The sequence below is a fragment of the Callospermophilus lateralis genome, chromosome X, assembly GCF_048772815.1.
Source record: "Callospermophilus lateralis isolate mCalLat2 chromosome X, mCalLat2.hap1, whole genome shotgun sequence".
Lineage (NCBI taxonomy): Eukaryota > Metazoa > Chordata > Mammalia > Rodentia > Sciuridae > Callospermophilus > Callospermophilus lateralis.
Window position 1 is genome coordinate 35,184,288 of NC_135325.1, and position 18,865 is coordinate 35,203,152.

Below are 18,865 nucleotides of genomic sequence, written 5' to 3' on the forward strand. Positions count from 1 at the left end.
TACTCCAGAACTAAGCAGCTTTAAACAACTCACATTTATTGTCTACAGTTCCTGATAGCTGGGTGCAGTGATGCTTGCCTGTAATCCCATCAGCTAAAAAGGCTGAAGCAGGAGGGTCATGAGTTCAAAGCCAGGCTCAGCAAATTAGTGAGGCCCTAAGCAACTCAGCAAGACCCTATCTCTAGATAAAATATTAAAAAGGGCTGGGGATGTGGCTCAGTGGCTAAGCACCCCTTGGGTTCAATCCCCAGTACAAAAACTAAAACAAACAAAAACTATAGTTTCTATGCCTAAGGAGTCTGGCCAGAGATTAACTGGGTCCTCTGGCTCTGGATCTCACACAAGGTGGTCAGGAAGGTGCCAGCTGGGGCTTTGATCTCATCTGAAGACTTTACTGGTAAAAGATACAGATCCAGGGGGATAGTAGAGGATAGGAAGGGCAGCAAAATACAACATACACTAGTATTGCAGTATGTAAAAAAGTGGATGTGTAACTGATGTGATTCTGCAATCTGTATACGAGGTAAAAATGGGAGTTCATAATCCACTTGAATCAAATGTATGAAATATGATATGTCAAGAGCTTTGTAATGTTTTGAACAACTAATAATAATAATAAAAGGATACAGATCCAAACTGACTCACAGGATTGCTGGACCAAGGGACTCTGTTTTTTGACATATGGACCTCACCATGGGTCAGTCATAGCATGGCAGTTAGTGTCATCAGAAAAAGCCAACAAGAGGGCCAGAGAGGCTGGGAGTGGTGGTGCATGCCTATAATCCCAGTGGCTTGGGCAGCTGAGGCAAGGGGATCATGAGTTCAAAGCCAGACCTGGCAATTTAGTGAGGCCCTCAGCAATTTAGTAAGACCCTGTCTCAAAATAAAATTTTTGTTTTAAAAATGCTGGGGAGGGGCTGGGGATGTGGCTCAAGTGGTAGAGTGCTCACCTAGCATGCATTAGGCACTGGGTTCGATTCTCAGCACCACATAAAAATAAAATTAGATATTGTGTCCACCTAAAAAATAAATAAATAAATAAATAAATATATTTTTTAAAAATGCTAGGGATATGCATCAGTGGTTAAATGCCCCTGGGTTAAATCCCTGGTTCAAAAAAGGGGGGTGGGCAGAGAATGGTAGCAACAGGGAGAGAACACTAACATATCACAAGCCAGTATTTTGAAATCTAATCATGGAAGTGACATCCTGTAACTTTTACCACATTCCATTGATTAAAAGTTCGTCACTAGGTTCAGCCTACACTGAAGGAGAGGAAATTCCACAGGGTTGTGATTGTCAGAAGGTGGACTCATTGTGAGCGATTATAGCGGCTGCTGATTACAGTCCTCTTCCTGGCTCTACTGTTAAAGAATTTCTTCTTGTTCTTAGGAAAGAATAGATAATGATTAGGTGGGCGCTATTGGTGCACACCAGTAATCACAGGGATTTGGGAGGCTAAGGCAGGAGCATTGCAACTCTGTAACCAGCCTCAGCAAATTAGCTAGACCTTGTCTCAAAATAAAAAACAAAAAGGACTGAGGATGTGGCTCAATGTTAAAGAAGAGATTGTGATTAGTAGGTATACTGAAGAACTTTAGAGGTTAATAAATTTTAAAATTTATAAAATAGACCATAGCTTTTTTGTTTTCTACTGGAAATTTAACCCAGGGGTGCTCTACTATGAAGCTACATACCCAGCCCCTGTTTAAAAAATATTTTTAGTTGTAAATGGATATTTTATTTTATTTATTTATTTATTTTATTTATTTTTATGTGGTACTGAGGATCAAGCCCAGTGACTCACAAAAGCTAGGCAAGCACTCTACCACTGAGCTACAACCCCAGCCCACTTTTTATTTTTTTTTAAATGTTTTTAGTTGTAGATGGACACAATACCTTTATTTTGTTTATTTAGTTGTTTTTTTTTTATGTGATTCTGGGGATTGAACCCAATACTTCATGCATGCTAGGCAAGCGTCTTACCACTGAGCTACAACCCCAGCCCTTATTTTTGTTATTTTGAGACAGGATCTCACTAAGTTGCTAGGGCCTCAATAAGTTGCTGAGGCTGGCCTCAAACTTGCAATCCTCCTGCATCAGCCTCCCTAGTCTCTGGAATTACAGCCATATACCACTGCACTTGGCTAGAACATATATTTTTTAATTAATGAAAATCACTAATGAAGACAAATTATATATGTATACACATACATATATATAGTTATCATAGAAAAAGTAAAATATGTGATGGGTAATTTCATCAAAAGTCATGCATGCCCTGTCTTGAGAGGTAGTACAGGCTGGAGGATCACAAGTTTGAGGCCAGTCTGGGCAACTTAGTGAGACCCTGTATCAAAATTTTTAAAAATCGGGCTGGGGATGTGGCTCAAGTGGTAGCGCGCTCGCCTGGCATGCGTGAGGCCCAGGTTCGATCCTCAGCACCACATACAAACAAAGATGTTGTGTCTGCCAAAAACTAAAAAAATAAATATTAAAAAAATTCTCTCTCTCTTTAAAAAAGATTAAAAAAAAATAAATGGGCTGATGATGAGCTCAGTTGTAGAGCACCTGTTGGTTGAATCCCTAGTACAACAACAACAAAAAATGAAAATAAAAATATTACGTGCCCAAAAGTACACAGCAAGCATCATACTGCATAGAAGAATTTTAGATCCATATCCTTTAAAACTAAGAAGAAGGATACCCAGTCACTACTGCTAACTGATAAGCCTTAGCAAGATGGCCAATAATTGAAGTTAGCAAAATAGCCAGTAATTGTAGTAACTTTCTACACTAACAATAGCAAACAATAAGTTTCTTCATATATAACACCTACAGGTTCTGCTCCCCTGGTTGAAACCTGATGATACACAGGGTAAGGAGAGATGTGTAGTCCATAGTCCCAGTTACTAGGGAAGCTGATGCAGGAAGATTGCTTTAGCTCAAGTGTTCAAGAGCAGCATGGGCAATAGAAAGACAATGTCTTTAAAATTATAAATAAATAAGAGGGGCTGGGATTATGGCTTGCTTAGCACAGGCGGGATCGGGGTTTGATCCTTAGCACCACATAAAAATAAAGTCATTGTGTTATGTCCATCTACACCTTAAAAAAATATTAAAATAAATAAATAAATAAGAAAGATACAAGATGTGGGGAAAAACCAGTTTTTTTTTTCTGCTCTCAAGCAGCCAACACAACACTCTTACACCAATTTATGTGGGGATTGTTAAGCAATCATTTCTGCCATTGACACCAGCTGGGTGTCCTCGATTAATTTCATTGTGACTCTAACTGTAGATACCTTTAGATTCCACAGGTTGAGGATCCAGTCTCACAAGACTGATGGCTACTTAAGATCCTAAAGAACAGGTTATGATTTGTGCTGTTTAAAAACCACCTTTTATTTGAATCATGACCCATTCCTTTGGTTCAGTTAACTTGCTTGAGCAGCACAGGAGCTCAGAAAAATACTTATGTTTAATCATTTATTACCAAGGATTTTACAAAGGATTCAGATGAACCAGCCAGATAATAGAGATGCATATAAGATATGAGAGAAGGGGTGTGTCACCCTCCTGAAGCCCCACATGTCCACTTGCCATCTGTGGAGAAGCATCCAGGACCAAGTACTTTTGAGTTATTTTAAAAAAATTTTTTGTCGTTGTAGATGGACAGCGTGCCTTTATTATATATGTTTGTTCTTATATGGTGCTAAGGATTGAACCCAGTGCCTCACACATGCTAGGCAAGTGCTCTGCCACAGAGCTACAGCCCCAGCCCCTTTGAGTTTGAATGGAAGCTTCATTACATAGTCAGGATTTATTAAATTACTAGCCATTGGTGTTCAATTTAACCTTAGGCTCCTCTCCCTAAACTGGAGGGAGGTCAAGGGCAGGATTAAAGTTCTAACCCTCTAATAAGTTTGGATCCCCTGGCAACAAGCCCCCACCCTAAGGCTGTCTGGGATTCCCTAAGTACCCATCATCTCATTATCATATAAAGGCACTTATCACTTAAGAAATTCCAATGAGGGTTAAAGGCATACCTCAGTGGTAGAGCCTTCTAGAATTCTGGAAGTCCCTGTGTTTGATTCCTAGTAAACCACCACCAAAAGAAAGAAATTCCAAGGAGTGTGTGCCTAAAAATGGCTAAATATTTATAATATTTGTTTCACAATGTCACACAAGATAATAAAAGCAGCATGGTATTGCTACAGAAAAGGGCCAGTGAAAGAGTAGGGAGGTCAGTGAAAGACCCCTGCATGGACTGAAGCCAAACTTGCATAGATGACAGCACAGATCAATGAGTAAAGCATATACTTTTCAGTAGATGGTGTGGGAAGGTGGCATGAACTGAAATAAAATACTAGGTTCATACGTTACACCACCAAACACAGTAGATTCTGAATGGATTGAAGACCTAAATGACAAAGATGAAATTGATTGAAAGAAATGTAGGAAAATATAATGTAGGAGAGGAAGCAAGTCTTCAAGAAAATGTTAAAAGTGCCGAGGTGTACTGGTACAATCCCAACTACTCAGGGGGCAGAGGCAGGAGGATTGCAAGTTCAGGGCCAGTCTCAGCAACACAGCAAAATTTAAAAAATGAAAAGTCTTGAGGATATAGTTCAGTGACAGAGCACCCTGGGTTCAATTCCCAGTAGTCCAAATAAAAATAATAATTTCTAGTGTTCTTACTGTATGTAGCTCACTGATAGAGTGCTTACCAAGCATGCAGGAAGTCCTGGGTTCCATCCCCAGCAACGCAAAAACACAAACACCACAAAAAATCTACTTAACAAAGCAAATTTGTAGGCAAATTTTTAAACCAGATTTCAAAATGGAAGATATTAAAAGTATATAAAGCTATGGAGATATTCATATTTCAAAATTTCAAGGAATTCTTGAAAATCAATTTTTTCCTTTTTGTTTTTTCTGTCTTTCTTGGTACTAGGAATTAAACCTATGGGTGCTTAACCATGAGTCACAGCCCTTTTTTATTTTTTTTATTTTAAGACAGGGTCTTGGGCTGGGGTTGTGGTTCACGGATAGAGAGCTCAACTAGCACGTGTGAGGCCCTGGGTTCGATCCTCAGTACCATATAAAAACAAAACAGGTATTGTGTCCAACTACAACCAAAAATAAATATTAAAAAAAGACAGTGTCTCACTAAATTCATTAGGGTCTTGCTAAGTTGCTGAGGCTGGTTTCAAACTTGCAATCCTCCTGCCTCAGCCTCCCAAGTCACTGGGATTACAGATGTATACCACTGTGCCCAGCATAAAAGACAGTAATCTCAAAAGAAAAATGATCATGGGATATGACAGAAGATAAACCAAAAAAAGATGGCCTGGGGGTATAGCTCAGTGGTAGAGCACTTACCCAACATGTAGGAGGCCCTGAGATCCATCCCTAATTAAAAAAAAAAAAAAGAAAGAAAGGAAATAAGAGAAACTTCAAAAGCCAAGCAAGTGCATGAAAAGATAACTGAATTCAATAATCAGAGAAATATCAGTTAAACTGAGGGACCAATTAACACCTATTTGACTGTTAAACCTATGGGGCCTGGGTTGTGGCTCAGTGAGAGTGCTTGCATAGCATGCGTGAGGCACTGGGTTCGATCCCTGGCACCACATAAAAATAAAAAACAAATAAAATAAAGGTATTGTGTCCATCTACAACTAAAAAGAATATTTTAAAAAACTATGAAAGCTAGAAAATTCTGGGCAAGGTGTTGCACATCTGTAATCCTAGCAGCTCTGGAGGCTGAGGAAGAAGGATTGAGAGTTCAAAGCCAGCCTCAGCAACTTAGCAGGGCCTTAAGCATCTGTCTCTAAATAAAATATTAAAAAGGGCTGGGGATGTTGCTCAGTGTTTAAGCACTCCTGGGTTCAATCCCCCAAATCCCTGGTACAAAAAAAAAGGCACAGAAAAATGCTCAGGGAGGGTCAGTAGAGACCAAGGCCTGGGAATAGGAATGTAAACTGAAAGGGTCCCTCTAGAACAATAACATGATGTCCTTCACAAGTGGAGGATTCAATACCCTCTGACTCCACTGGTTTGCTTCTGGGTGTACATCCCAAAGTACAATTCCTTGGGGTCCATCAAAGAGCAGTCTCTAGTGGTACAAAGAATTAGAGGCAGCCAGGGCAATCATCTATAAAGATAGGATAGTGTCAAAGGGCAAAACTGCAAAATATTTTTTTTTTTGGTACTGGGGATTGAATTCAGGGTGCTTTACCACTGAGCCACATACCAAGCCCTTTTTACTTGTATTTATTTACTTACTTTTTGGTACTAGGGATTGAACCAAGGGGTGCTGAACCAACTGGTCATGTCCCAGCTCTTTTTATTTTTTCTTTCTAGACAGGGTCTTACTAAATTGCTTAGGGCCTAATTTGCTGAGGCTGACCTTGATCTTGTGATCATCCTGTCTTAGCCTCCCCAGTTACTGGGATTACAGGCACGTGCCATGGCATCCATTGAAAATCTGTGTGTTGGTGGTACTAGGGATTGAACCCAGAGATGCTCTACCACTGAGTGACAATGCCAGCCTTTTTAATTTTGTTTTATTTATTTTGGTACTGAGGTTTGAACCCAGGGACATTTAACCACTAAGCCACATCCCTAGCCCCTTGCTAAGTTGCTGGGCCTTGCTAATTTGATGAGACTGGCTTTAAACTTGAAATCCTCCTGCCTCAGCCTCCTGAGTTGCTTAGATTACAGGCATGCACCACCACTCCTGGTCTAATTTCTTTTTGAAACATTTATTTTTTTAGTTGTAGGTGGACACATACCTTTATTTTATGTGGTGCTGAGGATGGAACCCACTGCCTCACGCATTCTATGCAAGTGCTCCAACTCTGAGCCACCCCCAGTTCTTCCTACGCCTGGTCTAATTTATTGTTTATTCTGAGATAAAGTCACACTAAATTGCCCAGGCTAGCTTTGAACTTAAAATCCTCCTGCCTCAGCCTCCCAAGTTTTGTGATTATAGGAGTGTATCACCTTGCCCAAATCCATTTAAAATTTGTAATTGGCTTTAATTGTGACTCTAGAATTGGGTAATACTTTTTTTTCATAAAAGCATAATTGTTCCAATGAGCTAAAGAAAGAAGGCTGGTTTATAGGTACAGAAAGGCTGAAGAAAGCTGAAACAAAAAAAAAAAAATCAGATTATTCATTTCAAAGTTACTTTTCTTGTACAGCAGGGACAGGGAGAAAGAACAGTGGAAAAATAACTGATTGGATTTGGGCCCAGTGGTGTACGCCTAAAATTCCAGCACTAGGGAGGATAAGGCAGGAAGACTGCAAAATCAAGGTCAGCCTCAGTAACTTTGTGAGGCCCTAAGTATCTTAGTGAGATCCTGTCTCAAAATTAAAAGCTAAAAAGGGCTGGGTATGTGCTTCAGTGGTAAATCGCCTCTGGGTTGAATCCCAAGTACCAAAAAAAAAAAAAAAATGGATATCAGGTTACTATAGATTATTTTTTTGTGGAAGGATTAAGGCAAGTTGAAACTAAACTTTAAATCCGATCTACAAGAAATCAGGATCACAGAGATAAAAGCCAAATTTCTCAAAAAGGCTACTTTCAATTGGCATGATAATGTAATTCCCTCTGCCTTAATCTTTACACACAGAAAAAAGTAACCTAAGGCCTAGGGATATAGATCAATGGTAGAGCACTTGCCTAAGTCACCTGGGGCCCTGGGTTCCTTCCCCAGCACCACAAGACAAAACAAAATGAAAAAAAAAAAAAAACAAACCTTTCACTAGTTAATGGCATAAATGGGGCTGGGAATGTAGTTAGGTAGTGGAGCACTTGCCTAGTGTACACAGGGCCCCGGGTTCCATCTGCAACTGTAAAGACAACAATAAAGCCACTCCCAAGGCAAGGGCCTGAGGGCAAAGACCTCTTGAACCCAATCACCATCCAATGATCCACCCTCAACCCCAAGATTTTAATATTTGGAAATCAATCGTATACAAATGGAGGGATAGCCAGAGATGGAGAACATGAGGAGAGTAAGAGTGGGGAAAAACTGTGGACTGCACTGGAATGTCCCAGGAGAGGGCAGAGAAGTGAATGCTGCTTTGGCAAGATTGTTACTCATCAGTGATTTGGTTAACAGCAGTCTCAGTGACAGAGGCCAAACTGAATTAAGTTAAATATGGTCTGGGATATGAGGAAGTAGACATTGAAGGAAGCCAGAAGATTGGCTTTGCTGAGGAGTCAAATGCCTAGGAGGGTATATGGGGTCAAAGTGCACAGGTAAACATTTCCAACCTAGATGTCCATCAATGAGGGAACAGCTGAACAAAACTATATTTATAACATGGAATATCATGAGCCAGTTAAAAAGATGAATTAAACAGATGTTCTTATAATTAATAAGGCATCAAAACAATACTTCAGGGGCTGGGAATGAAACTCGGTGATAGAATGATTGCTTAGCACATGCATTGACCTATGTTCCATCTCCAGTCCCACCAAAGAACAACAAATAAAATACTTTTAGAGAAAGAGTAGGGTGAGCATGGTGGTGAATGCCTGTAACTCCGGCTCCTAGGGAGGCTGAGGCAGGAGGATCACAATTCAAGGCCAACCTGGGAAATTTACCAAGACCATCTCCAAATTTTATACACACACACACACACACACACACACACATCTGGGAATGTAGATCAGTGATGGAGCAACCCTGGGTTCAATCCCTGGTACCAGGGGGAAAAAAAGGTATATTGCATTAGTGTTACTATTCTGATTGTAACAATTTATATTTCTTAAAATTGTATGAAACCATTCTTGTCTCAATTTTTTTTAAGTTTAAGAAATACTTCCATGGGCTGAGATATAGCTCAGGTGGTAGAGTGCTTGCCTCGCATGCACTAGGCCCTGGGTTCAATTCCCAGCACCAAACACACACACAAGAAAAAAAAAAAAAAAAGAAAAAGAACAGAAATACTTCCAGCATGCACATAATTTGGAAGCCTTTTGGTTTCTACAGTAAGCATTCATACCTTTTATCGTCAAAAAACTATTTCTCATTTTGTAAATAAAACAGGACCAGAGGTGCAGTGAGGAGAGTATAATTCCATCCCTGAGTTTCCTTGACCAAAGAGATAAAGGCTTAACTTTCAAGGTCTCTAAGTCCGCCTATGCCCCAAGCCTTTCAAGCCACCTCCCTAAGTCTGAGACCACTCCTAAGACAAACAGCCGGAAGCTACTCTAGCCCAACTCGGAGGACCACGTCTTGTTCGCCTGTAAGGTTAAAAGCCTCTGGCTATTTATGGGTTAAAGAGTTGCCTGCTGGGCCCATTTCCGCTTAGCAAAGGGAAGGCCCTCTCTTCCCAACCCCTTCCTGGTTCCCACGCCCTCGGGCAACCTTGCCCTTGGGTATCCTCTGTCCCCATAGCCGACCTTCCTCTGCTCCCTGAGCCCTCCATGGAGGACCCTGGTATCACTCGGGATGCTCGAAAGACCCGCAAACCGGACGAGAAGGGTTGTGCGATCGAGTTGTCAGGCGAGGAAGTCACTTCCGGTCGCAGACTCCCTCCCCCGGAAGCGGGGCCTGATGTAAACACCTGAGCTGGGCACCAAGGCCCGGGGGGTCAGAAAGCCGGGCCGCGGGCGGCACCGACAGCGAGGCTTGGGGTCAGGAACGCACTGAAGTCAGGTCGGTGAAGGCGGTGGGAAACTGGAGCACATCCCAGAGCTAATCGGGGCCACGGGGGGTGGGGTCTTGAGGAGGGGTCTTAGTAGGTTAGGGATCTGGGCCAGGGGTCTTAAAGTGAGTGCTGGTGTTGCAAGGGGTATGAGAGGAGTCTTAGAAGAGGCCCGAGGCATCCCGTGTAGGATTCTTGGGTGGTGCTGGTATTTGGAATGGATGGAAGTCCAAAAAAGGGGTCTTGGAAGGAGGAGCTATCAAAAGTATAGGTCTTGGGGGAGTGAGGCTGTCAGATGGAGGGGGGAAAGGTAGGAGACTTTAGAAGATGGGCAGGGGAGTGTATCTAGGTAGAGGTCTTGAGGGAGATTGGATTTGAAGGGAGGATGGGGGCTCTTTAGGGCAGGAATCTTGGCGGGGGGAACCAGAACAGGCTTTTTTTCAAGGTTAAGATTTTCTTAGGAAGGGGTTTTGGGTGATGTGTCCTGGGAAAAGGTTTTTAGGGTTAGCTGTTCCCTGGAGCAGGGTCTTGGTGAGAGGATAGAGGGTTTAGAGAACACTATTAGGGGATAGGGTGTCTGACGGTGGATCTAAGCCAGTTCAAGTAGGAGCCAGGGACAGCAGAGCACAAGAAATCAGATGTTCCAGGAGTGGAAGATTGAAAGTGATACAGGAATACTGAAGTAGGGTCTTCAGGTCATAATGGGATCCAGGGGAAAGTCTAAGCTGGCCTTGGTAGGCAGAGTTTGCAAGGTGTGAGAAGGAGTTGGGGAAGGTCTGTGAGGGAGAAAATTGTGAGAAGATTCAGATATATTAATGAGTTGCAGTAGAGTAGGAAGGGCATGAGGGAAGTTCCTGTGGGTGGTGGACCACACACTGCAGTCAGTCTCAGGAGGTGCAAGAATCAGTAAATGTATTTGACCCCTTTTCCCCTATATACTGACAGTCAGAGTTGGGTGCTGTATGCATGTGTGAAGATCAGAAGTGGGTAAGCAGTGGTTTGAGGCCACCTTAAGATTGGCTGGAGGTAGGGAGGAGGTATCACTGGGGCATCCCCTACCACATTACTTCCTGTCAAGTCAGTAAGGGTCAGTGTCTAAGGAGGAGGTACAAGGACTAAGTCAGTATAGGCCTGGGTCTGGGATTATGAGAATATGTGTGAGACAAAATAGGGTTCCTGGCCATTCTGTTTGGGGACTTTGGAGCTTAGAGCAGAGACTTTAGGGCTCTCCTCCCATTTTCTCTGTAGTCTGGTCGAGAAGTTAGCAGAGTGGGGAGGAGAAGAAATCACTTAGGGACAGAAGTTCCAGGGTATGGAGGGTAGATCCCAGGACCCTTGTCAACTCTATACTATTGTATCTAGGGCTACAATCCTGAACCATGACTCAGCAGCCTCTTCGAGGGGTGACCAGCCTACGTTTCAACCAAGACCAAAGTGAGTAATGCTTGTACCTGTACCCTTGAGGGAGGGGAGGAGAGAAGGGTCAGAGGTGGGGCATAGGCCTAAGCTCCCCTCTCCAGGCATTCTGGATTCCTTTCATCCCCAGGCTGTTTTTGCTGTGCCATGGAGACAGGTGTGCGCATCTACAATGTGGAACCACTGATGGAAAAAGGGCATTTGGGTGAGCCACTTAGTGGGGGAGGGGTGGTGGGCAGAAGACTGGGCATTGGCACCTACCTCCACTGACATCCTGGTCCCTGTTCAGACCATGAGCAGGTGGGCAGCATGGGCCTGGTAGAGATGCTGCACCGTTCCAACCTGCTGGCCCTGGTGGGCGGTGGTGGCAGCCCCAAGTTCTCAGAGATCTCAGGTAAGTGCCCTCGTCCTGCCCTTGACCCAGATTCCTGGGATTCCGGCCTCCCACAGGAACCTGGGAAGCACTAGCAGGTGAATGTCAGAGCACCTTAGATTCCCATAGTGAGGCCCACAGCTTGGAAGTTTGAGAAGCTTGATGTTTTGTTTTCATTTTTAAAACACTTATTGGGGCTTAGGGTATAGCTCAGTGGTACAGTACATGCCTGAGATGCACAAGGCCCTGGGTTCAATCCCGAGCACAACAAACACACTTAACCCAGTGCCCTCTGTGTGCCATGTTCTTACCTATGGAACACTTACTGTGAGCCTGACACTGTCCTAAGCACTTCATCTGTATTGACTCATTTAATCCTCACAGTTACTCTGGTAGGAAGTATCATGATTCTTCCCCCTCCTATTTTTACAGTGCTAGGGAGAGAACCTATGACTGTCACATCTTAAGCCACACATTTTTTATCAATGAGGAAACAGGCCCAATGAGGTTGACTTGCCTAAGATCACACAAACAATAGTTTTTTTCACACCTTGGTGCTGTCTTTCAAACACCTCCTTGGCTTGACCCTTAAGTGCCATCTTGTTTTAAGGTATTTTCTTGTCAATCCCACCACAGCATGGGAAGAATTGCCCTAGGTGAGTCATAGAGCCCTAGGATTCCTCACAGAAATCTCTGAGGGGTATGGACTGAGACCCTGGAGGTAGATATGGTTGCTGAAGGAAAGTTATAAGCCTGGGTATGAGCCCCTTCTTGGTTGTTTATGGGCTGTAAGGTCCCTGGTCAGACAAAACCCCTTCAAGCCCTAGTTTCTTCATCACCAAAAAAAAGCATAATAGTTCTAAAACTAGTCCCTCAGGGACCTTGCCCACAGTGATCATGCTGTGCAAAGCTCACATTGGGGGTTTAGTGAAAGGCCAAGGGAGTGGGGTAAGGTCCAATGGAGAGAAGGGGTGGGTCCTGTGTCACCAGGGCTTCCCCTTACCCTAAACCTTGGCCCCACCAACCCACCAACCTGCCCAGCAGTGCTGATCTGGGATGATGCCCGGGAGGGCAAGGACTCCAAGGACAAGCTGGTGCTGGAGTTCACCTTCACCAAGCCAGTGCTGGCTGTGCGCATGCGCCATGACAAGTGAGCCTGAGGAGGACTGGGGTGGAGGGCAGGAGGTCCCCAGAGCAAGTGAAAGAGTGAGTTCTATCTGGGAAGCCTGCCCTCCCTCCCCTCATGGCCATCCTGTGTTGTGTGATGCCCACAGGATTGTGATCGTGCTGAGGAACCGTATCTACGTGTACTCCTTTCCTGACAATCCCCGAAAGCTGTTTGAATTTGACACCAGAGACAACCCCAAGGGTGAGAGGACCCAGATATGCAGGTGTAAGGGTGTGAGCCCAGGAGCGGGACAGAGATAGGAGAAAAAGGAAGGGAGCACACACAAAGAATAGGAAGAGGGGCTGTGGCTCAGCAGTAGCACACTTGCCTGGCATGTGTGAGGCACTGGGTTCGATTCTCAGCACCACATATAAATAAATAAAATGAAGGTCTATCAACAATTTAAAAAATTCTTTTAGAAAGTATCACTATGGATTTATGAATTGTTATAATTAAAGTGTAATAATCTGTGATGTATTTTTAAAAATTAGGAAGAGAGGTCAGGCATGGTGGCTCATGTCTCTAATCCTAGCTACTCAGGATGCTAAGTTCACAGCCAATCTGGTCAACTTAATGAGACCCTGAAAAGATTGGGGATGTAGCTTAGTGGTAGAGCATCCCTGAGTTCAATCCCCAGTACCATGGGGAAAAGAACAGGGAGAAAGGCTTCATGCACAGAGATGCTCAAATGGGCTGAAGGGTGCAGTCTATTCATCCTTCTATTCCACTGTTCTCTCTCCCCACCTTCAGCACTGTCCCATCTCTGGATGCCTCAGATGAGAGCAGAAACACCTAGTGAAGATGTGGGTGGGTGTGTTAGGGAGCCCTGGGCTTCTAGGCTGTCATAGAAGCATATTAGAATCCACAGCTGCTTGGGGGAGGATAGGAATCTGGTGGGGAGTGCAGCTGAACAAAATTCTGCCACCACCCTCACTCTACCCCCAGTTTCTATAGATAACATGTCCCCATTATGGCGATTTAAAGTTTGCCCCTTACCCAAATCTGCCCATTTCGAGAGACTGTACCCTCACCTTTCTCCTCTTCACCTGCCCATCCTTCCTGCATCCTGACACCCTAGGGCTTTGTGACCTCTGTCCCAGCCTGGAGAAGCAACTGCTTGTATTCCCAGGACACAAGTGTGGAAGTCTGCAACTTGTGGTGAGTTGTCCAGTGGGCAAGAATACAGGTGGGCTGGCTCTCCCTGTAGACTCTTGGCTTCTCCCCTCCATGCCACTCCAAGGCCAAGCAGCTCCCTCCTACCTCAGGATCTGGCAAGCACAAAGCCTGGCACCTCATCTGCTCCTTTCACCATCAATGCACATCAGAGTGATGTAGCCTGTGTGTCCCTGAACCAGCCAGGCACTGTAGTGGCCTCTGCCTCCCAGAAGGGCACCCTTATTCGCCTTTTTGACACCCAGTCCAAGGAAAAACTGGTGGAGCTGCGACGAGGCACTGACCCTGCAACCCTATACTGGTGAGCACAAGATATGTATGGTGGGGTGGTGACCCCATGACACACATTACATGTGCACTTGGCTGGTCTGTCTTCCAGCATTAACTTCAGCCACGACTCCTCCTTCCTCTGCGCTTCCAGTGATAAGGGCACTGTCCATATCTTTGCTCTCAAGGATACCCGCCTCAACCGACGCTCTGCGTGAGTACCCTCTGTCTCACCCTGTATCATCCCCACCCCCCTGCCCATGTACCCCACCTGGGCTTACCCAGTGCTGCCTGCAGGCTGGCTCGTGTGGGCAAGGTGGGGCCTATGATTGGGCAATACGTGGACTCTCAGTGGAGCCTGGCGAGCTTTACTGTGCCTGCTGAGTCAGCATGCATCTGCGCCTTTGGTCGCAATACGTCCAAGAACGTCAATTCTGTAATTGGTGAGTGGAAAAAGCCCCTTGGTTCGGGGTACTGCATGGGCAAAGGTCTGCAGGTTGGATCTAGAAGAATTTGAAGGCCATCAGAAGCCTGAGGGAGCTGGAGTGTGTGGCTCAACACATCATCAGTAAGGGGTATGGCACTTGGGCAAAGGACATGGAGGTAGACCCTAGACCATGGGACACCTGAGACGGCTGCAGTGTGTGGCTGTGGCAGCCCCTAACCTTTTACCACCCCTCCCACCCCCCCAGCCATCTGCGTAGATGGAACCTTCCACAAATATGTCTTCACTCCTGATGGAAACTGCAACAGAGAGGCTTTCGACGTGTACCTTGACATCTGTGATGATGATGATTTTTAAGGACCCTGGGGGACATGCTAGGAACCTGCAGTGACAGATGATAGAAATGAACCTTGAGGGTGGGGAAGTGCTGTGGAATTCACCAATCATCAAGCATTAATGGGGCCTGTGCCACTCTCCACCCAGCAGAGAGATGTCTAAATAAACAGCTCACTTCCTCCAAGCACTTTTTGATGATTGCCCCAAGGGCCATGCCTGGACTGGGAAGCAGATTCCCTGGGGCTCCTCGCCTGGAAAAATTTGCCAAAGACTCAAGAGGGCGTGTCTTAATCCAACTTGGGGATTTAAAAAAAGCTTTCCAGGAAAAGATGATCTTTGATGTAATGGATGTGAATAAAAGGCCCTTAAAGGCATTTACGGCTTGACCTCAGGGGTGGGGCTCTGAGTTGGCCAGAGAGGTGTGACCCTCTCTGGATCCTGACAGGAAGTGGAATCTTGCTCGGGTTCTTCTGAAAGTCCCTGCGGCCTTACATCTCCGGTCTTGCTACCGAGTGCTTGAGCCGCCAGCCCTGCCCAGTACTGCTCCCAATCTCGATGCCCCGCCTAGGGGCGGTTCAAAATTTGAAGAGTTCCCGGAACCTCGTTGCGCAGCTGAGGCATCATTTCCCGGCAGCCTTTGCTGCCTTACTTGCCGCAAATATTTGCATTTCCGGTCACATGCGCATCTGCGCAGTATATCTATGTGGTTTGTTTTAGACTCCATTTCCCGGGGTGCCCCGCGCTGCCGTGGGGTATAACGGGTGTTGTAGTCCGGCCGCCCTCCGGGCTGGTCCAGCAACCCGCAGGATGTCGGAGGTGCGGCTGCCACCGCTACGCGCCCTAGACGACTTTGTTCTGGGATCAGCACGGCTGGCTGCTCCGGATCTATGCGACCCGCAGCGATGGTGCCACCGCGTCATCAACAACCTCCTCTACTATCAAACCAACTACCTTCTCTGCTTTGGCTTTGGTCTCGCTCTGGCTGGGTGAGGGAGGGAGGCAACGGTTGGCTGGGGATGCCAGCAGGGCATAGAGGGTGGACCTCTTGGTCTTTGAGGACTGGGAGGGGGAACCTAAGGAAATGCTGAGGCAAGAAGGGTGAATATGGCAGAAGTGGAAGGCCTAAAGTACACGGAAGGAAGTGAATCCTGGTTATAAGGAAGGCCTGCGGGGGATGGATGGGGGGTCTGGAGGAAAGATCTAGGGAGGATGAAGAAGTGTGGAACTGAAGGGGAAAGTGGGCTTGGAGATGGACATGAAGATAAAGAGGTACCTGTTGGGGAACTTGTTCCCAGAGGGAGGACCCAGGATTGAAAAGCCTGAGATCAGAGGGATGGAGAATCTAAATAGAAGAGGGACTTAGGCAATTAAGAGTGGGGTTCTTAACTTGGAAGTTAAGCGTGGGACTGAAGACCTGGAGTTCTAGCAATGATGATGGAGGAATCTACTGGGAAATGGGAGCCTGGAGGGGACATTTGATGTGGAGGACGCCTGGAAGGTGGTCCTGTAAAGACCCTGGGCCTAGGGAGAAAGAAATGTGTGACAGGATTTGAGGCCTGGATGCTGGATCTGCAAGGGCTCAGCTCAAATGGAGGATGTGGGGTGAGGTGAAGGTGGGGTTGCTGGAGAAGGATCCCTGCTCAGGAGTTGGGGGTAGAGTCAGAAGAAAGACCCAGGAAAGTGTTAGGAGCCCAGGGCATCTAGCGAGATGGGAAGACCAAAATCAGGGAACAGGAAATTCAGACTGTAGGATTGACACACAGGGAATGTGGGTCCATAGGAATCTGGTGGATGGACCTGTCGGGGACAGAGCTTGCATGAGTGTTTGCTGGGCTGGAGAGTTCAGAAACGGGGATCTACGCTCTTGGGGCCCAGGACCTAGTGGATGGTGAGACTAGCTTAGTGCCCTTGTTCCCGCAGGTACGTGCGTCCGCTGCACACGCTCCTGAGTGCGCTTGCAGTTGTGGTAGCCCTCGGCGTGCTGGTGTGGGCGGCTGAGACCCGCGCAGCAGTACGCCGCTGCCGCCGCAGCCACCCAGCAGCCTGCTTGGCAGCAGTACTTGCCGTCGGTCTCCTCGTTCTCTGGGTCGCGGGTGGCGCTTGCACCTTCCTGATCAGCATCGCCGGGCCGGTCCTTTGTGAGTCTTCACTACCCTGAAATGGCCGGGGAAATGGCCAGTGCGCTTAAGTCGCGCTTAAGTCGGCAGGCCCGCCCTGTGCTGGTCGGTGGGCTGAGAGGGGGCTGGGAAGCAGACTAGAGAAGCAACACAAGGGCAGCAAGGCCTCTGTTAAATGCACCTTCTTTGGCGCTGCTCCCCACTTAAGAGTACGCCTCTCTTATTACCACCTTCTTGGGTCTCCTGGTGTTAAGTGCCTTAAACTGGCCACGTCCCTGTTATTGGACTCCCTTCCTGGCCACGCCCCCATGTAAAGATAACTACTCCAAAGGCGTCCTTGCCACTCCACTTGATGATTGGCCTGCCAGTGAGCCAATTCCCTCCAGTGGGCCCCGACTGGCTGAAAAATAAGGGCCCTTCCCACTGACCCGACTCCTCTGGATACCGCCCACAGTGATCCTGGTGCATGCCTCGCTGCGCCTGCGCAACCTTAAAAACAAGATCGAGAACAAGATCGAGAGCATTGGTCTCAAGCGAACGCCAATGGGGCTGCTACTAGAGGCCCTGGGACAAGAGCAGGAGGCTGGATCCTAAGGGCCTGGAATCTGCACCCAAGGGCCTGGAGAACACCATCCCACCCCAGCCCATACCTGGGACCCAGAGCCCTTTCCCAGACTTTAAGATAGGAGCCTAGAGCCCCCTAGTCCAAACAAGACCTCTGTGAATGTGCCCCACATGCAAAATCAGGATTTCCTTGGATCCAAACCCCTATTATTTAGATACCAGAGACTTCTCCAGCCCTGAACTTGGGACCCAGAGCCACCTACATTCACCTCCAAAACTGGGGCTCGAGACCAGAGCTTCCCTGACCAATCTCAAACTATGGACTCAAGAGATACCCCCCAACCCAAATTTGGGATTCATTGGTATTCCATTCTGGGATCCCATGCCCAGGGCAAGGAATTCTCAACACAAGATACCCGGACCAAGGCTTTTCTAGCCCCACCCTTGCTTTGAACCAGATTAAGGCATTGCCAAATCTTGACCCCCAAACCAAGTGTTCTCAGGCCTCACATGGGTGGAGTCAGAATACCTGACTGTTGGATCCTTGGTCCCAGGTGATCCCCAACCCTCACAAGTCCCAGTAGCTTCCCTCCAGCTCTCCAGATTTGGCTCCTTTCCCCAACATTCCAATGTCAAGGACCAAGGGGTGGAGAAGCCCCAGCAGGGAAGAGGATATCTGTATCAGTATTACTGCAACAATAAAGCCGTTGCATCTCCCAAGCCAGTTTGGCCTCCTGAGTGAAGTTCTTGTACCTTTCAATGGACAGGGTGGTCTGCTCTTCAATTCTGCTAGCCTCTACCTGATTAGGTCTCCCTGTCAAGTATGAAGGATGAAGGGCTTAGGCCCTTTCTCAAAACTTTTACCTCTGGATGATCAATAAAGCATGGGGAGGTTAAGGGAACAGAGTATACACTATCACCATTTTGAGTTACTAAGAATTCTTATTTGAGCTGGGTGTGCTGGCCCCCACCTGTAATCTCAGAGACTCAGGAGTCTGAGGCAGGAGGACAGCAAGTTTGAGGCTAGCTTGGTAACTTGGCAAGACCTTGTCTCAAAGTAAAAAAAAAAAAATTAAAAAGTCCTGGGGATGTAGCTCATTGGTAGAACATTCTGGGTTCAATCCCCAGTACCTAAAAAAAAATTTCCTGTTTGAGGTCTAGGAATCTTAGAGCAGACAGGCAAAGTTGTCCCACATCACAAAGCAAGCCAAAACAGATGACACTGTTGCAGGCTCTCCGGTATTTTTCTTCTTGTAAAAATGTATTAATAAGAGGTGTGGGCCCCAAGGCAAAGCAGACTAGAGAAGCAACACAAGGTTCAGTTTACACATTTATTA

The 18,865-nt window shown here is 46.2% G+C and overlaps 2 protein-coding genes across 2 annotated transcripts; both read left to right on the forward strand.

The window, feature by feature from the left end:
• The first annotated feature begins 9,373 nt into the window (after nucleotides 1-9,373).
• Nucleotides 9,374-15,233, forward strand: Wdr45 (WD repeat domain 45). Its single transcript, XM_077107150.1, has 11 exons — nucleotides 9,374-9,680; nucleotides 11,032-11,103; nucleotides 11,216-11,290; nucleotides 11,375-11,479; nucleotides 12,503-12,608; nucleotides 12,733-12,827; nucleotides 13,705-13,784; nucleotides 13,892-14,100; nucleotides 14,179-14,280; nucleotides 14,364-14,509; nucleotides 14,759-15,233. Exons 2-11 carry the CDS (start codon nucleotides 11,049-11,051, stop codon nucleotides 14,866-14,868), a joined length of 1,083 nt encoding a protein of 360 aa, XP_076963265.1. The 5' UTR covers nucleotides 9,374-9,680; nucleotides 11,032-11,048; the 3' UTR covers nucleotides 14,869-15,233.
• Nucleotides 15,234-15,569: 336 nt separating this feature from the next.
• Nucleotides 15,570-18,246, forward strand: Praf2 (PRA1 domain family member 2). Its single transcript, XM_077107083.1, has 3 exons — nucleotides 15,570-15,833; nucleotides 16,768-16,985; nucleotides 17,419-18,246. Exons 1-3 carry the CDS (start codon nucleotides 15,655-15,657, stop codon nucleotides 17,556-17,558), a joined length of 537 nt encoding a protein of 178 aa, XP_076963198.1. The 5' UTR covers nucleotides 15,570-15,654; the 3' UTR covers nucleotides 17,559-18,246.
• The last annotated feature ends 619 nt before the right edge of the window (nucleotides 18,247-18,865 follow it).

Bases quoted from the DNA above. Each gene is read 5' to 3' on its own strand.
- Wdr45 (XM_077107150.1), top strand. From the start codon at position 11,049: ATGACTCAGCAGCCTCTTCGAGGGGTGACCAGCCTACGTTTCAACCAA. The intron at 11,291-11,374 runs GTGAGCCACTTA...GTCCCTGTTCAG, and splicing joins GATGGAAAAAGGGCATTTGG to ACCATGAGCAGGTGGGCAGC. The intron at 12,828-13,704 runs GTGAGAGGACCC...CTGACACCCTAG, and splicing joins CACCAGAGACAACCCCAAGG to GGCTTTGTGACCTCTGTCCC.
- Praf2 (XM_077107083.1), top strand. From the start codon at position 15,655: ATGTCGGAGGTGCGGCTGCCACCGCTACGCGCCCTAGACGACTTTGTT. The intron at 15,834-16,767 runs GTGAGGGAGGGA...TTGTTCCCGCAG, and splicing joins TTTGGTCTCGCTCTGGCTGG to GTACGTGCGTCCGCTGCACA. The intron at 16,986-17,418 runs GTGAGTCTTCAC...TACCGCCCACAG, and splicing joins CATCGCCGGGCCGGTCCTTT to TGATCCTGGTGCATGCCTCG.